Source organism: Lathyrus oleraceus, chromosome 3 (genome assembly GCF_024323335.1).
Source record: "Lathyrus oleraceus cultivar Zhongwan6 chromosome 3, CAAS_Psat_ZW6_1.0, whole genome shotgun sequence".
Classification (NCBI taxonomy): domain Eukaryota; kingdom Viridiplantae; phylum Streptophyta; class Magnoliopsida; order Fabales; family Fabaceae; genus Lathyrus; species Lathyrus oleraceus.
Genome location: NC_066581.1, coordinates 508,846,181 through 508,864,457, shown reverse-complemented (window position 1 = coordinate 508,864,457; position 18,277 = coordinate 508,846,181). Strand labels below are relative to the sequence as shown.

General features: G+C 38.4%; 1 protein-coding gene across 1 annotated transcript; it reads left to right on the top strand.

Annotated features, from left to right (window-relative positions):
• The first annotated feature begins 722 nt into the window (after positions 1 to 722).
• Positions 723 to 17,992, top strand: LOC127128457 (DNA-directed RNA polymerase 2, chloroplastic/mitochondrial). Its single transcript, XM_051057808.1, has 19 exons — positions 723 to 2,099; positions 2,642 to 2,857; positions 2,969 to 3,102; positions 3,194 to 3,260; positions 4,182 to 4,240; positions 12,633 to 12,750; positions 12,842 to 12,955; positions 13,146 to 13,277; positions 13,361 to 13,777; positions 14,215 to 14,265; positions 15,365 to 15,435; positions 15,677 to 15,761; positions 15,981 to 16,133; positions 16,212 to 16,286; positions 16,417 to 16,506; positions 16,623 to 16,670; positions 16,822 to 16,936; positions 17,127 to 17,230; positions 17,318 to 17,992. The coding sequence occupies exons 1-19, from the start codon at positions 972 to 974 to the stop codon at positions 17,426 to 17,428; spliced, it is 3,288 nt and encodes a 1,095-aa protein (XP_050913765.1). The 5' UTR covers positions 723 to 971; the 3' UTR covers positions 17,429 to 17,992.
• The last annotated feature ends 285 nt before the right edge of the window (positions 17,993 to 18,277 follow it).

Sequence of the window (18,277 nt, the reverse complement as noted above, 5' to 3'; positions counted from 1 at the left end):
CATTTTGATCATTTTAGGTTAAAGGATTGGAAAATGGTACACAAATGATCAAATACTGAGTTGAAAAAGGAGAATGGCCCAAAGACTTAAGAGCCAAAGCTAAACAAAACCTAACTCGATAGGTGGATTATATATTGAGCCGCAAACCTGAGCTAACAGCGAACAAATGGAATCAAACACAAATTTGCTAGGTAAATGGATACTCGACTAGCAAATCGAGAACATTGAGTAGAGTTTAAAAATAAAGCAAACTCGATGAACGGACATCCAACTCGAACATTAAATTCAAGGAGGCTTCCAAAGGAGGTATGAAGAAGATATTGACGATAAGTTATCATAACCATTTTAAAGGGGAAGCCTATCCGTTTACACAAACACCATTCGATTAGAAAAATAACTCGTCTCCATCAATCGGACGACCATAATAGACAACTAAATCTTTATATTTTCCACGGAAACATTTGAAAAATATTGAATAATAAACAAATGAGACGATTTCGATCTCTTCTCTCTCAACCAGAATCAAAAGTCATATTAATTCGATAATATTAAAACTCCTAAAAGAGTATTTGTTTGTTCATTATAACCTATTTCGATTTCGAATCATAATCTCTACAACTATACGTATATTATAACATTTCGATTTCGAACTATAATCTCTACCATTGAACGCGCGTGAGAGAATCACTATTTAAAAAAGAATAGTATAGTATCTAAGTGAAGGTTCAAAATGTCTTTAAGATTTTATCCTAAAACCCCATTTCATGGGAAGGAGGGTTTTTGAGCCGTAACCGCTACCCAATAACTGTGCCAACTTCGTCCCTCTGCTCTCATCGCATAAACTCAACCCACTCTTCTTCTTAAACCGCCGCCACTATATATTCCAAGTTTCAATTCTATTCTTATGTTATGAATTTTGCGTCTCTTAAACCTTTTTCTTCTTTTATTTTCGTTTTTATCCATTTTCCTCTATGGTTATTGTTCCGCACAATTTAATGTTAACCACCACCACCACCACCACCGTTAATTCCTTCAATAGGAGACATGATTCTCTGATTATCCCTTCTCAAAATCGTTATCTTGTTAAAAAAACTCGTTTGAGCATTTCATCAAACATGTGGCGGAACGTTGGGAAACAAGCTTGTAAAGGGTTGTTTCGTACGAGTGTTCGCCGTCCACCATGCCCACCAGTTGCTCTTTCTCGAAATTCAGTTTTTCCTGTTAAGCAGGATAAATCTGGGAATGTTCATAGGGCTAGGTTTCAGTTAGATGAAAATTTTGTTGGTTGTTGTTGTTCTAATAATTCTCTGTGTCAATTTGATGCTAAAGGTTATTCTAGTGTTGCTGAGGCTGATGTTGAGGAAGACCGCAGTTTTGATGCTAGTTTTCAATTTGATGCTAAAGGGTATTCTAGTTTTGTTGAGGTGGTTTCTTCGACCATAGTGAAGGAAGATTCTGTTCCGGTTGATGTTGAAATTAGAGAACTGTTGGAGGAGGTGAAGAGAGAAGAGAAGAGAAAGATAGCTGAGTTTAGGTTAAAAAGTGAGGCGATTTTTTCTTCGAACTATTCGGAGGAAGGCGATGCGGAGGAAGGTTTAGTCGGGGTTGATGAAGTTAAAGAGTTGTTGGATGAGATGAGGAGAGAAGAGAAAAGACAGTCGGATGAGTTGAAGAGGGGAGAGAAAAGACATTTGAATTTGAAAAATGGCATGAAAGAGAGGAAATACAATGAGTTAAAGAAAAGACAAGTGAAGATTGAGACTGAAGTTTGGCAAGAAGCTGCAAAGGAGTATCAGGAGTTATTGGCTGATATGTGTCGACAGAAGTTGGCGCCTAATTTGCCTTATATGAAGTCATTATTTCTTGGTTGGTTTGAGCCTCTAAAGAATGAAATTGAGAAGGAGCAAGAGATCTACCGGAGCGGGAAGAAGAAGACAGCTTACTCCCCTTTCTTTGTTCAGTTGCCATCCGAGAAGATGGCTGTAATTACTATGCATAAGATCATGGGGTTGTTGATGTCAGGAACTGAGAAAGGAGCTGTTGGCACTGCTAAGATTATCCAGACAGTCTGCATTTTAGGTGATGCCATTGAGCAAGAGGTGAGAATGGGAAGTTGCATTTCCTGTTTTGTTTTTGTGTTTGTTTTGTTTGGACTTCAGGTAATATTAGTAGCACAAATATGTTTATTGAAATAGTTCAAATTATTCAGTTTCATATTATTTAGACCTAGAAAGACCCTTCGAAAACTCATGAGTATAAGAGGTTTTGATGGAGAGGAGATGTTAGTATCTTGACTAGGCAAAGATCTACATAGTGACCTATAATGTTGAACGGATTTATGGCTTTCATTCTGTCTTTTATTTTAAGTTTTTTATATCATTATTTTACAATGAGTTTTGGTGACCTACAAATCACATTCACATACCGACATGTGTGAGTGACTACATAGTACTGCAATTTTAAGGTTTGACGAGCTTGAAGAAGTGGCTTTTCTAACAACAAAAAATTCTTCATTTTAAGTCCATTTATTCTGAACAATTAACTTTCGTATAAATGACATTACATGTATATAGTATCCTAATCCACTTTCTTGCTTTGAGTGTAACCTTATATCCTGCTTATTATTATTGTTACACCATAGGTTAGAATACACAAGTTCTTGGAAAAGAGTAGTAAGAAAAAACGTGGTAAAGGCAAGAAAAATGAAGTAGTTGAGTACACTGAAGAAATCAAGGAAGGGGAGAAACTGCGGAAAAAAGTCATTGATTTGATGAAAAAGCAAAAGCTTGCTGCAGTGAGAGGAATTGTGAAGGACCTCGATGATACAAAACCGTGGGGAGTAGCTATGAGGACAAAGGTCTATACAATCTCTTTTACACTCTTGAAATGTTTGTTTTGCAATTTATTTGTTTCCTAATAATAATAATAATAATAATAATAAGAGGGTATCCTCTTCCAAATTGCACAGGTAGCCAGCCGTTTAGTTGAACTTTTGATGCAAACGGCATTTATACAACCGCCATCAGACCAGTTGGAGGATGGTGCACTTGATATCCGTCCCGCATTTACGCATTCATTTAGAACAACGACAAGAGAGTCAACGTGAGCTTTGATATCTCCCTCTCCGTAATTTAAAATATATATTTCAGCAGTCTATTTTATTGTTGTTTTGATTTTTATTTTATTTCCTCAGGAAATCAGGCAGAAAATTTGGTGTCATTGAATGTGACCCCTTAATTCTTAAAGGACTTGAGCGAACGGTAAGTATGTTCTGTTGCCTTCTATTCTTTTTTGTTGAAATTCAAATTGAATTGTTCACCATTAGAGTATCCTAATATAAATTCGAGAGCACAAGTTTAATAATGTGAAATTTACTGCACTATGTAATATTATAAAAATATAAATAACATAATATTATAATATATATAATATGATATGACTTGAGTTTTAATGCACAACATTATATATTATGTATAATGAAAAGTTTAACTATGCATATAGAGAGAGGAGATAGAGATAAGAAAAAAATAATTACTAAATTGGAAAAAATGAAGTTTTTTTGGTTTAGTACTTTACCCATGGGATAACTTTTGAATCAAACATGAACCGAAAACAATTACTTATGTGTTGTCATTGCAAAAGTTCTGTCCTCTTTATTTGTTCTTATTTGAACTTATGTTGAATTGTTTATGTTTTGAATTCTCATATGCTGAGTTATTTGGCTATGAATTTAGAGGTCACAATCCTACAATTTTGTATTATGATCTTTCTCCGAGTTATGATGCTCTGTTAGACACAACACTGAAATCAACACATGACACCAGTGATAACTTGAGAACATGTAATAATTGAATATAAACTTCTTGTGCGGTCACCGGATCGATGTCCAACCACACTTTCAACCTGAAGTTTTAGTGCTATAAAGGAGTAACCTGCTCTTGCTCTTTCTCTAGTCTTTCTCCATATCTCTCAGATAGAATGATACCAATTTTAAGAGGGTTATTAGCTTATCCTTTTTAGGGTATTAAAAGCACCTCTAATGTAATGCTCATTTCAATTTCAATTAGCTCTGAATATATATGAATGCATCCTACATTATTTATATATTTTATGTTAAAAGTCACATCTCCTATTCATCGGTTCTACAAATTTTTTATTTGTTTTCTTCTTTTTTTCTACAGGCAAGAAATATGGTCATACCTTATATGCCTATGTTGATTCCACCAGTCAAATGGACAGGGTATGATAACTTTAACACATTTTAGTGCTGTCTTGCTAACCTTCTGCTTATTAGTTTTATGATTACAAATGATTTAAAACTTTTCTTTAACCTTTTTTGTTATAAATTGGGGCTAGGCGGTAAAATCAACCAATGTAATCATTTGAAAAAACAGCACATTATTCCTTTAATAGGCTATTTTTGGGCGTGTTTGGTTTGGTTTTAGATGAATGAACTTATCTTTAAGGCACCCTCTTGCCAACTTTTGAATAACAATCACTAGGTAACGTGGGCATTAATCTCCGTCCAATAAATATTTTGTGCTACATTAGACCAAAATAGATTAGTGTTATAAAACTGGCCTGGTGATAGGGTCCATAATGTTGATGTTGGGCTGGGTCCATTTAGGCCCACTAATTGGGAAGTTTAGTCTAGGAGAAAGGTTAGTGGGGACAAATACTTACTTAGGGAGTGCTATATATTCACGTGGGTAGTGGTATTGAGGGGGAGGTAATTGTTTTGTTTCATTTAGGAGTTATTACTCAGGTAGGAGCAGTTTGCTCTGGTGGTTAATATTGTATTTCCTTTTCCATTTCTTCAATTCAATAAAAAAACTATCCCGTTTGCTATCAATTTCTTGGGTCTCTATCATTGGTCCGACCTACCAGATTCATCGAGAGGAGCTAGTGAATGTGTGATTAATGCCACCAAAAATGCAGGGAAGAATGGATGAATTGGAGAATCGAGTTCTGTCTATAGAAGAAGCGTTTGAGGCGAGAGTGTCGACATTAGAGGAAACGTTTCGCCAAACGCTTGCTGATTTTCGTCTCACTTTGGTGGAAGAATTCACGAAGATTCTATGTGAGCCTGAAAAAACACCATCATCATCTGTTGGGGAGGAAACGGTGTCGGAGTATCGGATGGCGGTGAAGAAGGTGGAGTTACCTTCATTTGACGGTGAGGATCCTGTTGGATGGATCACGCGTGCAGAAACGTATTTCGATGTACAAGGAACGGCAGAGAAAGTGAAGGTTCGATTGGCTAAGATAAGCATGGAAGGAGAAACAATCCACTGATACAAATCTCTTGCTAGAAACAGATGAAAATCTGACATGGGAGAAACTGAAACAAGCATTGATCGATAGGTACGGAGGGAGACACAGTGATAATCCATTTAACTAAAGGATTTGCAGCAAGAAGGAAGCGTCAAAGACTACATCAGTGCGTTCGAGTACATTTCTTCTCAAGTGAGAAGGTTGCCGGAGTACTTAGGGTATTTTCTCGGAGGACTCAAACCAGAGCTCCGATTGAAGGTGAATCCCCCATTCATGGTTGCAGGCAATGAAATTAGCGTGTGATGTGGAAGATGAATTACGTGGGAAGTTGCTGCCTCGAAACAGCAAAGGTCGTTTTGCGTAAGTGGGTGATAGAATTAGGTAAAAAGAGAGAATGAAAAGAAACTCTCATTGTATTATGTGATCAACAGTAATACAAGAGGCTACAATATATATCCATGTAATCCAAAACAGAAAGGTGTGAGGCGCATAACAAGCTAACAGCACACCACTAACAAAGCTGACAGCTCAGCAAAACAGAATAGAAAAATAAAATGAAGGGCATATTAGTAAACTACTCTATTAGTCCCCCTTAGAAGCTGATGGCAGACTGGTCAAAGTAGCCTTATCATACACACGCAACTTGGAACGAAGAGGAACAAACTTGGCAGCAGAGAGGGGCTTAGTGAGAATGTCAGCCCATTGATCTTGAGCTGGTACATGAACAACAGTCAGACTTTTGCTGAGTACTTTCTCTCGCAGAAAGAAAATATCAAGCTCCATATGCTTAGTCCTGTTGTGAAGAATAGGATTGTGAGCCAAAGTAACAGTGCTCAAGTTATCACACAAGATCTTGGGAACTTGAGAGGAATAATGGAGTTCCTTAAGCAAGGACTGAATCCAAATGAGTTCAGCAGCTAGCTGAGCCATACTGCGATATTCCGCCTCAGCACTGGACCTTGCAACAACCTGTTGCTTTTTGGACCACCAGGAAACAACATTAGGCCCAAGATATATGCAGGCCCCTGAAGTAGATCTCCGGTCATCAGGGTCTGATGCCCAGTCTGCATCACAGAACCCTAGCAACTGCATTGGTTGCTGAATAGGAGCAGGCTGAAGGAGAAGACCATGGTGCAGAGTACCACTTAGGTACCTTAAAATTCTTTTAACAGCCTTCCAATGATCCTCTAAAGGATTGGACAAAAACTGACAGACTTTGTTGACTGAAAAAGAGATCTCTGGCCTAGTTAAGGTAGCATATTGAAGGGCACCAACCACAGACCGAAACTGAGTAGGGTCATCAACCGCAGCAGACCCAACCTTGGACAATTTGCTGCTAGAGATCATGGGAGTAGGCATGCCATTGGCATTCAACATATTAAGCCTTGAAAGCAAATCTGTGATGTACTTAGTCTGAGATAAGAGAAGAGAACCATTAGGGAGATGAGTCACTTGAATCCCTAGAAAATAATCAAGGTGTCCCAGCTGTTTGAGAGAGAAAGAATTATTGAGATGCTTGATCAAGGAAGCTATAAAAGGAGCAGAACTACCCGTGATGATTATATCATCTACATAGACCAGAATTAGAATCTGAAGTTTACCTTGATGCAACAAAAACAAGCTAGGATCACATCTACTAGCCTTAAACCCGAGTTGAACCAAGGCACACTTTAGCTTATCAAACCAGGCCCTAGGAGCCTGTTTTAAACCATAAATAGCCTTATTTAACTTGCAAACAAGAGTGCTGTCAGCAACTTCAAAGCCAGGGGGCTGTTGCATAAAGACTTCTTCTTCAAGAGTGCCATTGAGGAAGGCATTGTTAACATCAATCTGCTGCAATGGCCACCTGTTTGTAACAGCAATAGAAAGAACAATTCTCACAGTGACAGGTTTAATGACAGGAGAGAAAGTCTCTTGAAAATCATTACCAGCCTTTTGATGGAACCCTTTAGCCACTAATTTGGCTTTATACCTGTTTATGGAACCATCAGGATTCTCCTTAGTCCTGAACACCCACTTACATCCAATAGGCTTCCTTCCAGCAGGAGCTTTCACCAAAGTCCAGGTCTGATTTCTCAGCAGTGCCTGATGTTCTTCCTTCATGGCCTGAAACCAGTTAGGAGCAGCCAAGGCTTGTTCAACAGATGTAGGTTCAAGGTGGGCTATTAATAGAGTAGGGTGAAGTCTAGGAAGGGTGATTCCTCTTTTGGCTCTAGTTTGCATAGGGTGAATGTTTTGAGGGTGAATGGAAGGTAAAGCTGTGGCAGCAGGGTGGGAAATAGGACTAGGGCCAGGGGAGGGACCAACTGAAGGAGAGGAATATGAAGAGGAGGGAGAAAGAGTGCTAGCTTCAGCTGGATCAGAGAGAATGAGGGCAGGAGAGGAAGAAGGAGAAGAGATAATGGGAATGGCAGTGAGAGGTTGAGGGATAGGTTGCTGACCGGAAGAATAAGAGTAGTTAGAGGGAGCAGCAGAGGAAGAGGAAGAAGAGATTGGAGAAATATTAGGAATAGTGGGACTGCTAAGTTGAGGAAAAGCAGAATTTGAGGAAGAAGAAGGCATAGAAGACAGATTAGAAGTAGAGGGAGTAGAGGGAACAGGAGGAAAACTGAGAGAGGGAGAGGAAGAGGATGGAGTGTTAGGAAGAGAGACAGATTTTGAAGAAGAAACCAAGGTGGAATAAGGAAAATTTGCTTCATTAAAAACAACATCCTTGGAAATAAAAATGCGACCATCTGAAGCAAGGCATTTATAGCCTTTGTGAGAGGTAGAGTATCCAAGGAAAATGCACAGTTGAGATCTAAAATCAAGTTTATGAGAATTATAGGGACGAAGGAAAGGATAACAAGCACAGCCAAAGACTTTAAGGGTAGTATAGTCAGGGTTTTTGTGAAGTAATTTAAAATAAGGTGAGACATTGTCAAGTATAGGTGTAGGAAGTCTGTTAATGAGATATGCAGCTGTGACAAATGCATGATCCCAGAATTTTAAGGGAAGGGTGGACTGAGCAAGGAGTGTGAGGCCAATCTCAACAATGTGCCTGTGCTTACGTTCAACAAGGCCATTTTGGTGATGTGTATGGGGACAAGTGAATCTGTGAACAATCCCTAAATCTGTGAGATATTTGGTAAGAGGCCTAAACTCACCTCCCCCATCAGTTTGGACACATTTAATGGGACAATTGAACTGAAGTTCAACCATTTTCTTAAACTGAAGAAACTGAACCATGGTGTCAGACTTAAGTTTGAGAGGAAAAACCCAAACAAACCTAGAGAAGGCATCAATACAGGTTAGGAAATAGGTATAACCACTGGAAGATTGCATAGGGGCAGGACCCCAGAGATCACATACAACCAGCTCAAAAGGATGAGAGTAAACTGTGGTAGATAAAGAAGAAGGAAGTCTATGAGACTTGCCAATGCAGCAAGCATGACATAACTCAGCAGGGGGTTTAGATGGAAAGGACTGATTACACAGTTTGAAGATTTCAGTGAGGGCATGATGATTGGGGTGTCCCAGCCTAGTATGCCAAAGCACATATTTATTGGATGCAATAGAATTTGCAGCATTAAAGTGAGAGGAAGGTAAAACAGTACTGACAGAGTTTAGAGAAGGATTGAAAAGGGTACTTGTAACATTATAATTGCAAGATTCATTACAAGAAGACAAAGGATTTATAGGATGATTTGCAACAGATTCAGTACACTGAGATATAGAATCTATAACATCTGTCCTATAGGAACCATTACAATTGTATGCTGCAGGATAACTATGACTAGAACTATAAGAGGAAGAAGACTTGGACAACGGAGGAGCAGCTGGATTGGAGAATTTATAGAGGCCATCAGCACCAACAAGACCACTGAGTAAGACTTCAGAAGTAGCCTGAGATTTGACAACACAAAACTTAGGATGAAATTCAAAAAATACAGAATTATCTTGAGCAAATTTGCTCACACTCATAAGGTTTTTGGTGATGTGAGGGACATGTAAGAGATTGTTAAGAGTGAGAGATAGATGAGGTTTGTGAGGTAAGGGAAAAGACATAGAACCTACAGAGTTGATGGACAAACCTTGGCCGTTACCTATGAAAACTTGTTCAGTTCCAGGCACGGAGGCAGAGTCAGACACATTAGAGGCATCAGGAGTAACATGATGAGAAGCTCCTGAGTCAGGATACCACCACTGGTTTGCACTGCTAGCTTCAGTACCTGCATAAAAGGCTTGTGGTGCAGAAGATCTGGGAGGTGCAGCTCTGGGAGAAGCATAAGCAAGCGGCACAGGATAAACAGCACGAGGAGCCACGTGAAAAGGATTGAAGGGAGCTCGATGATGTGGATAACTAGCACCACTGGAATTGGCATAACGATGGTAGCATACAGAAGCATCATGACCAGGTTTGTGACAAATCTGACATGGTGATTTCCCAAAACGACCTCCTCCACGTCCAAAACGACCACCACCGCGACCAGAACGACCACCACGTGCACCATAGGAATGATTTTCAGCATTAGCGGTGACGTGACTCGTTCCTTGAGGAAACGCCTCGGAGACGACTTGATCAGAAGCGCCTGGAGTAGGAGAAGGTGTTGCTTGAGTGAGATTGACCGTCGCCGTCGCAGGTTCTGTAATCGCAGCTTTGCGATGCTTCTCCAATCGCGACTCATGAGCAAGCAAGGAAGACTCCAACTCTTCCAAGGAGCTAACGTCATCTTTGCTGTTGACGGCGGCGACAATAGAATCATAATCCTCAGGTAACGAATCGAGAACAATCTCAATTAGGTTACGAAGAGGAACGGGATCACCGATGGAGGTTAGCGACTCACTGATGTCACGAGAACGCGTCATAAGCTCAGTAATCGTTAGTGAACCCTTCGTAAGACGCCGGAGTTCTGAACGAAGTTGACGAGCCTTGGTGGAGAGAAGAACATCAAAGTAGCGATGAACTTCTGTCCACACCTGCCACGCATGCTTGCAGTCAACGAGCTTAGGAAGGAGAGCATCGGAGATAGTAGAGAGAAGCCAGGTGCAGATGAGAGCATCCTGCTGTTCCCACTCAAGAAACGCACTGTGAGATGCAGGATCTGAGGGAGACGGTGACGGAATCACCGGAACAGTGACAAAGCGTTGAAGACGATGACCACGGACGACGCCATCAATCTGCTGCTTCCACTGTTTGAAGTTCTTGTCGTCAAGCTTAACAGAAATTAGGTGAGAAAGTTTCACCTGAGAGGAAGGGAATAAAGATTCCATGGATCGGAAAAAAAATTTAAGCTCTGTATACCATGATAGAATTAGGTAAAAAGAGAGAATGAAAAGAAACTCTCATTGTATTATGTGATCAACAGTAATACAAGAGGCTACAATATATATCCATGTAATCCAAAACAGAAAGGTGTGAGGCGCATAACAAGCTAACAGCACACCACTAACAAAGCTGACAGCTCAGCAAAACAGAATAGAAAAATAAAATGAAGGGCATATTAGTAAACTACTCTATTAGTGGGAAGAGAAATAAATAATGGGCTTAAGTTTAAAACTCAATATGGGTCGAATGGTGACTTGGGCCCAACAAAAGAGAAATCTGGATATGATCTATTGCTGGGAACTCAATTGCAAACGGGTCAATCCAATTTGAATCCTAATCAGAATTCCGCAATGCGAACGAGCAGAGAGGGTACACGACGAGACAACCATGGTGATCGGAACAGGGGTGTCAAGCATCTACCATATTCTGAATTAATGGATCGCAAGGCAAGAGGACTTTGTTTCTGTTGTGGAGAGCACTATACTCCTCTCCATCAATGTGCAGAGAAACAATGGAGGTTGGTGATCATGGGTGATGATGAAGTTGTCAACGACAACGGTGAAGTTATGGCAATCGAACTGCAAGGAGAATTGGAAGCAACAGTGGACTGTAAGATGATGGCGGTGTGCAATCCCGAACTGGGAGGTAGAATTCAAATTCCTTTTTCTGCTCCATTGCAACTTGTCGGAATGGTGAAAGGGGTGGCTGTGACGGTTATGATTGATACCTGAGCTAGTCATAATTTCATCTCTCCTCAAATGACAACATCGTTACAGCTATATGTAGATCAAAGTAAGGGAGCATGTGTTGAATTGGGGAATGGTAAGCGTACTACTGCTGTGGGAAAAAGTGAAGGAATGGAAATTCAGGTTGAGAAGTTTTCTATTAGGGTGGAAGCTTATGTCTTAGAATTAGAAGACATTGATATTGTTTTGGGAGTGAATTGACTGCAAGGATTAGGTAAGGTGAACTTTGATTGGAAAGAAAGAGCCATTAGCTTTTCTTGGAAAGGTGAAGCAAAGAAATTGCAGGAAACTAAATTTAAGAATGATCAACTTGAAAGAGAAGACACAAATGGACAAAGGCTATTATCAACCCTCTGTACAACATTATGCAGACAAAAGGATATGCAGGAAAAGAACTGAAGGAAAACCTTATTATGCTGCCACAACTTAACATAGCCACCATGAGTATTGTACAGCCAAGAAAAGTCACAAGGTGGGAGGGAAGCAAGGAAATTATCAGCTGGGAAAGTGAAAATCAGTTGCTGAATCATTGTCCTTATGATAGCCTTGAGGACAAGGCTCATTTTGTAGGAGAGGGTAGTGATAGGGTCCATAATGTTGATGTTGGGCTGGGTCCATTTAGGCCCACTAATTGGGAAGTTTAGTCTAGGAGAAAGGTTAGTGGGGACAAGTAGTAACTTAGGGAGTGCTATATATGCACGTGGGCAGTGGTATTGAGGGGGAGGTAATTGTTTTATTTCATTTAGGAGTTATTACTCTGGTAGGAGCAGTTTGCTCTGGTGGTTACTATTGTATTTCCTTTTCCATTTCTTCAATTCAATAAAAAACTATCCCATTTGCTATATCAATTTCTTGGGTCTCTATCACCTGGTCATCCATGTCATCTCTGATCAGCCGTGCTATTGAGTCGGTGTTGACATCACAAAACTGGCTTTGAATCAGTGTGAACTGATGTAACTCGACGACCCAATTCACTGATGAACTCAGCAATTGCCCAGAGGCAGTCATTGGCAGAGTTTAGAAAACGCATCAGTAATATACAAATGTAAAAATGTATATTGCCATGCTTTATCCAGCCCAACATACTTGTTTTCTTCTACTTAACTATCGTATCAACCAAGTATACAACTTCCTTTTTGAAATTGGCTTCAAAATTAAAAAAAGGATTTTCTTCATACACTCACTATCAACAATCAATCATACAATTCAATATTTACAAAATGATATATTACTGTTTTTCTTCTTTTGGATGAATGGATAATGTGGTTTGAGTTCTCAATTTTCTTTATGGCGTATTTTCACAGTTATGACAAAGGTGGGCACTTGTTTTTACCCTCCTATGTCATGCGTACACATGGTGCCAAGCAACAACGTGAGGCTGTTAAGAGAGCCCCTAGGAATCAACTAGAGCCTGTATTTGAGGTCTGAATTTATTATAATTATCATGCATTTTGGGTTATGTTATATTATATTATATTCTCATCCTATGTACATCTAAAACTCTTGGGATTAGGCTCTTGATACTCTAGGGAATACAAAATGGAGGATAAATGGTAAGGTGCTCAGTGTTGTCGACAAGATATGGGCTAACGGAGGCCGTCTTGCTGGTTTGGTGGACCGCACTGATGTAAGATCAACTGTACAGTTGCTTTTTTCTATTTGTTCGTATTGATATTTTATTGTTTGTTGTTAGCTTATTTTACCTTTTTGTGTGTAAAAAATAATATTCAAGATTTAAGAATCATTAATTTTGCATTATATGCTTCAAGAAACATGGTTGATTATGGTTTGAAATGATGCTCAACTTTATATTGCAGCTTGATTTACCTGAGGAGCCAGAAACTGACAACGAAGCAGAGAAAAAGAAGTGGAAATGGAAGGTCAAATCCGTGAAGAAAGAGAACAGGGAGAGATATTCACAGCGTTGTGACATAGAACTTAAACTAGCCGTATGCTTCCTTGACCATTATGTGCATTAGTTTGAAGTCCTATTTTTTTTTACTAACCCATTCATTTATATTTATGGTTGCAGGTAGCACGTAAAATGAGGGATGAAGAGTGTTTTTACTACCCACACAACGTTGATTTTCGAGGCCGCGCATATCCCATGCATCCACACTTAAATCATCTTGGTTCAGATGTATGTCGAGGGATATTGGAATTTGCAGAAGGACGTCCTCTTGGAAAGTCTGGTCTGCAATGGCTGAAGATACACTCGGCAAATCTATATGCTGGCGGTGTTGATAAACTATCTAATGAAGGTCGCATAGCGTTTGTTGAAAATCATCTTGATGAGATATTTGATTCTGCTGATAACCCTACGGAAGGGAAACGGTGGTGGTTGAATGCAGAAGATCCATTCCAGTTCTTAGCTGCATGCATAACTCTAACCGAGGCTTTAAGAAGTTCTTCACCAGAAGCATTTATATCACATATTCCAGTACATCAGGTATTTTCACGATGTGAATGAACTTTGACATATCAAAATATGTTAGGGTGCTCATAATTCTGCTTCAATTGAGTTTTTGAGGTTATGATTTAGCTATCCCTTATATGAATCGAGTTGAAACTACCACTGAAGTACTTCTGCTGAAACAGACACCACACATGCACACTTACTCTCACCAAACCCACAATATTATAAAAGAAACAGTTCTCAGTGTTTCGATAGCATTTTTCTTTACGTGTCATGCCCTCAATGCTTTGTATAAAAGTCACTAGCTTATTCTCTTCCTAACGTCTTTGTTGTCTGATATCCAAAACCAATTAGTCATGTAATGTCATATTTGTCATTGTCAGGTTCATTGTTATCATCATTTCCGTTTGTAACATATCATCATGTTTATTAATTAATCACTGTTTGTACTTCTATTATTTTTTTCATAGGATGGCTCTTGCAATGGCTTACAACATTATGCTGCTTTAGGGAGAGACAAGGTAAATAGCTTTGTCAATTAATTTCCCGGTTTCCTTTTCCTAATTTGAGTTTCAACTTATTTAGTCCCCTAGGTATTAGAGATCAAGTTAGGGTTAGGGAATGAATATCACTCCTGAATATTGTTGTCTCTTTGAGGCTCCACCCGGGGTGCTTTTTGGTTTTATATAGACACAAATACAATAGTCTGAAATAAATATCAATTTTGACATCACAAACTTACAAATGCCGCGAGCCTTTGTCGAGCAGCAATTGAGAAAATCATCATGTTAATACTCAGCTTCTCACACTTGTGAAATCACACCAACTCTCTTGAATCCCACAATATTTAAAGAAGTGATGTTTGTCAGAGGTGTGGCAGACATTTGTCAGAGTAGTGATCGGTGGATGCAATAGTCAGAATGGTGGCCAGCTGCCGTGGTGGTCGAAGTGTGACCGACAATTGTCAGAGTGGTGGGCAGCAGTCAGACATGGATGCAACAGTCATAGTATGATCGGCGGTAACAAGAGTGGTGGCTGGCATCTGGTGCTGGTGTTAGCATTAAATAAAAAACAAGAATTATATTTAAGTGGATCTCTTAAAATCAAGGACAAAATTAATATAATCTCATTTTACTGGGGAAGTTTCGTTTTCAAATTTAACTTTTAAAATAAAAAAATCAGAAACTTAGAACCACCTCCAACAACTCCTAAGATTTTGATGGTTGTTGAAAATGATTTTGGCGAGTAATCCCATTACACTTTGTACATTTGCACTCAGGTATTACTCTATTCACGTGCTTTCACCAACAGCTTAAGCTTTCGAGATAACATTTCATGACATGGTCCAAGACTGGTCTTGTCAAAAGTAGCTCCAAGGATGAAAAATGTTCTTTTGTTGTCATGTCTCGATTTTATGAGTGGAAATGTAGGAGTATTGTGTTTTGTAAGAACTAATATTTCAAAAAATAAATGCTCTCTATGTTCCCTCAGTATCTTCATCTCCTATGATGTTTCTGGTTCCTTTCACTTAGCCTACCTCCTATTCTACTTTTGAGCAAAAACTATATTGCAGATGGGAGATGTCTATTTAGTATTTATGTATTTATTTATTTTATTTAGTTAGGAGCCGCAGCTGTCAATCTAGTTGCAGGAGAGAAGCCAGCTGATGTCTACTCGGGTATAGCAGCTAGGTAAGTATTTTGTGTATCTTGTTTCATATGCATTCGGTTTTTTTTCTACTAAAATCTCTTTTATAAAAAAGTTTAGGAGGATTATGAAGCAATTGTTTTTCCTGATATGTTATTCGGTTTATTATTTATCTATATTATTCTGATATTTAAAAGCTTTTTTTTTCCCGCTAATTTTATTTTAAATCGCCTTTTAACTTTAATTGTGAGAGATTTCTCATCATAAAATAACAATTTTATGCAGGGTATTAGAAATCATGCAAAAGGATGCTCAGAAAGATCCGGCAAATTTTTCTGATGCTCGTCATGCAAAGACTTTAGTTAACCAGGTTATCTGCGATTCCTTTGTTTGATTTGGTTCATATTTCTGCAAGGAGAGATTGGGGACTTATAGCTGTTGAAACTTGATTAAATAAATTATATTTCACTTGTAATGGTAAACCCGGATGAAAATAATTTGTTCACTGGCTAATTCTAGTTAATGCTTGTTTTTTTGGTACCCATTCCTCATCTCAAAACTGATTTTGAGCTGATTGAACTTTATCTAGGTGGATAGAAAATTGGTTAAGCAGACAGTTATGACATCAGTTTACGGTGTCACTTATATTGGAGCAAGGGAACAGATAAAGAGGAGGTTGAAAGAAAGAGATATTTTTTCAGATGATTCAGAGCTTTTTGGTGCTGCTTGTTATGCTGCAAAGGTTAGAGGGTTAAAATGGCTGTGTACTTTGTCCATCTTAAGTATGTAGTGTTTTCTTCATTTTTATTTTCCTTTTCAGGTGACCTTAACTGCCTTAGAAGAGATGTTTCAAGGTGCACGAAGTATCATGAACTGGCTTGGCGATTGTGCAAAAGTATGTTACAATGCTCCTTTTACTGTCAAACTTAGAAATGGAAAGGAAGATTATAACATGCTTATCTTTTGGGAGAAAGGGGTTAATTAATTGTATTATGGTATGATTTTGACTAAGACAATTGTACTAGGTAATTGCAGCTGAAAATCAACCAGTGCATTGGACCACTCCTCTTGGACTTCCTGTGGTGCAACCTTACCGTAAACTAGGAAGACATATTGTAAGTGCAACAAAATTTTCTTGGAATTATAGCTTAAGTACTTCTTTCGAGGGTTCTCGTGATTTTTTGTCTATCTATATGTTAAACTTTTTATTTATTATTGTTATGTGTTGCAGATCAAAACATCACTTCAGATATTAACATTGCAACGAGAAACAGACAAGGTAATGGTTAAATTTGTGGCTGTATAGAAATTGTTGTAGAAGTATCAAACATTTGCAAACATCTCTAGCACAGTTTATAGTGGAAAACATTTTGGTACTATGATTTGATTTGTTTTTTCCTGATCTAAATTTTATATTTCAAATATTCCAGGTCCTGGCCAAACGGCAGAGAACCGCATTTCCACCAAATTTTGTTCACTCACTCGATGGTTCTCATATGATGATGACCGCAGTTGCCTGCAAAAAGGCAGGCTTAAATTTTGCAGGTATTTTCCTCTTAGGTTTTTTTGTTGGTGTTGGTATTTAAACCCTACTGGGCAATGGTGGAGACCATGTTTTCTCATTCACAAATCGCGAAAAATAGCGGATCTTTCAAATTCGTCTTTGCTATAGTGCTGCTATTCTACAACTTTTGTAACATGATTAGCACTGATCGATTTAAATGTATGCTTGCAGGGGTTCATGATTCATATTGGACGCATGCGTGTGATGTTGATGAAATGAACAGAATACTGAGAGAGAAGTTTGTAGAACTCTATGAGACCCCTATTCTCGAAAACGTATGTGGTTTAATTGCTCTTTCTTTATATCCAATGATTGTTTTTTCAACATTATTTTTCATCTCTTGTTTTTTAATTTGTGAACAGTTATTGGAGAGCTTTCAAGAATCTTTCCCATCTTTAACATTTCCGCCCTTACCTGAACGCGGAGAATTTGATTTGAGAGAAGTTTTAGAGTCTCCATATTTCTTCAACTGATACGGATCTACTGTCTTGTCTAAGCTTGGATCGGATCTAGTGTTTTAGCCCTTACTGACAATAGCTGTTTGTGTGCGAGTGCTCGGCACGATGACGATATCTTCCATAAATATTCATTGTAGAAGCTATTTCAGTGGCTGTATATATCTTCAAGGGCATGCAGGGTTTTTTGAAGAGGACTCTTAAGTGATGAAAATAACTTCATACTTTTTGATGTGTAGATGATGATTTGTTTATGAGGAGGGTATACACTTGAAAGCTAGTGTGCAACAATCTGGATTCAGAAGCAGAGTCTAAGTTAATATTTGCTTTCTCAGTCTGCACTGTGAACAATAGATTTCATTTTTTAGTTTTTCATTTATTTATAAGAATCTGGGAAACTTTTCATAATTTGAGTAGCAATTATGTTACCAAATTCAACTCTTTAGTTAGTCGCCATGCAAATTATGCCATGGATAGCTGCTGAGAATTCTACCCTATACAAGCTTTTCTCTTGTAAATAATATAGGACATGTTTGAATTAGTGTACCCATATGAATTATATAGTAAATAGTTCTTTTCACATTCCTCTTTGCCATTGGGTTTGATGAAATGTAGCCGTGTTAAATTTTGGGGAGAATTTGGGTGTCTAATCTTTGTGATCTTTGCTGTCTCAGAAAATTTAGTCTCCACTTACAAATTGTACTTACTAAAAAAAAGGATATGGATTCTCTCCTCCCCTTTCTCTCATGCTTTTATTATACTCAAATCCTAGTCTTTTATTATTTTATTTATTTATCTCTTATACATCATTTTTTTTTGGTTGAAATCTGCTCAGAGTCTCACATCGGATAATATATGGTTTGAGCA

Bases quoted from the DNA above. Each gene is read 5' to 3' on its own strand.
- LOC127128457 (XM_051057808.1), top strand. From the start codon at position 972: ATGGTTATTGTTCCGCACAATTTAATGTTAACCACCACCACCACCACC. The intron at 16,287-16,416 runs GTATGTTACAAT...CAATTGTACTAG, and splicing joins GGCTTGGCGATTGTGCAAAA to GTAATTGCAGCTGAAAATCA. The intron at 16,937-17,126 runs GTATTTTCCTCT...GTATGCTTGCAG, and splicing joins GGCAGGCTTAAATTTTGCAG to GGGTTCATGATTCATATTGG.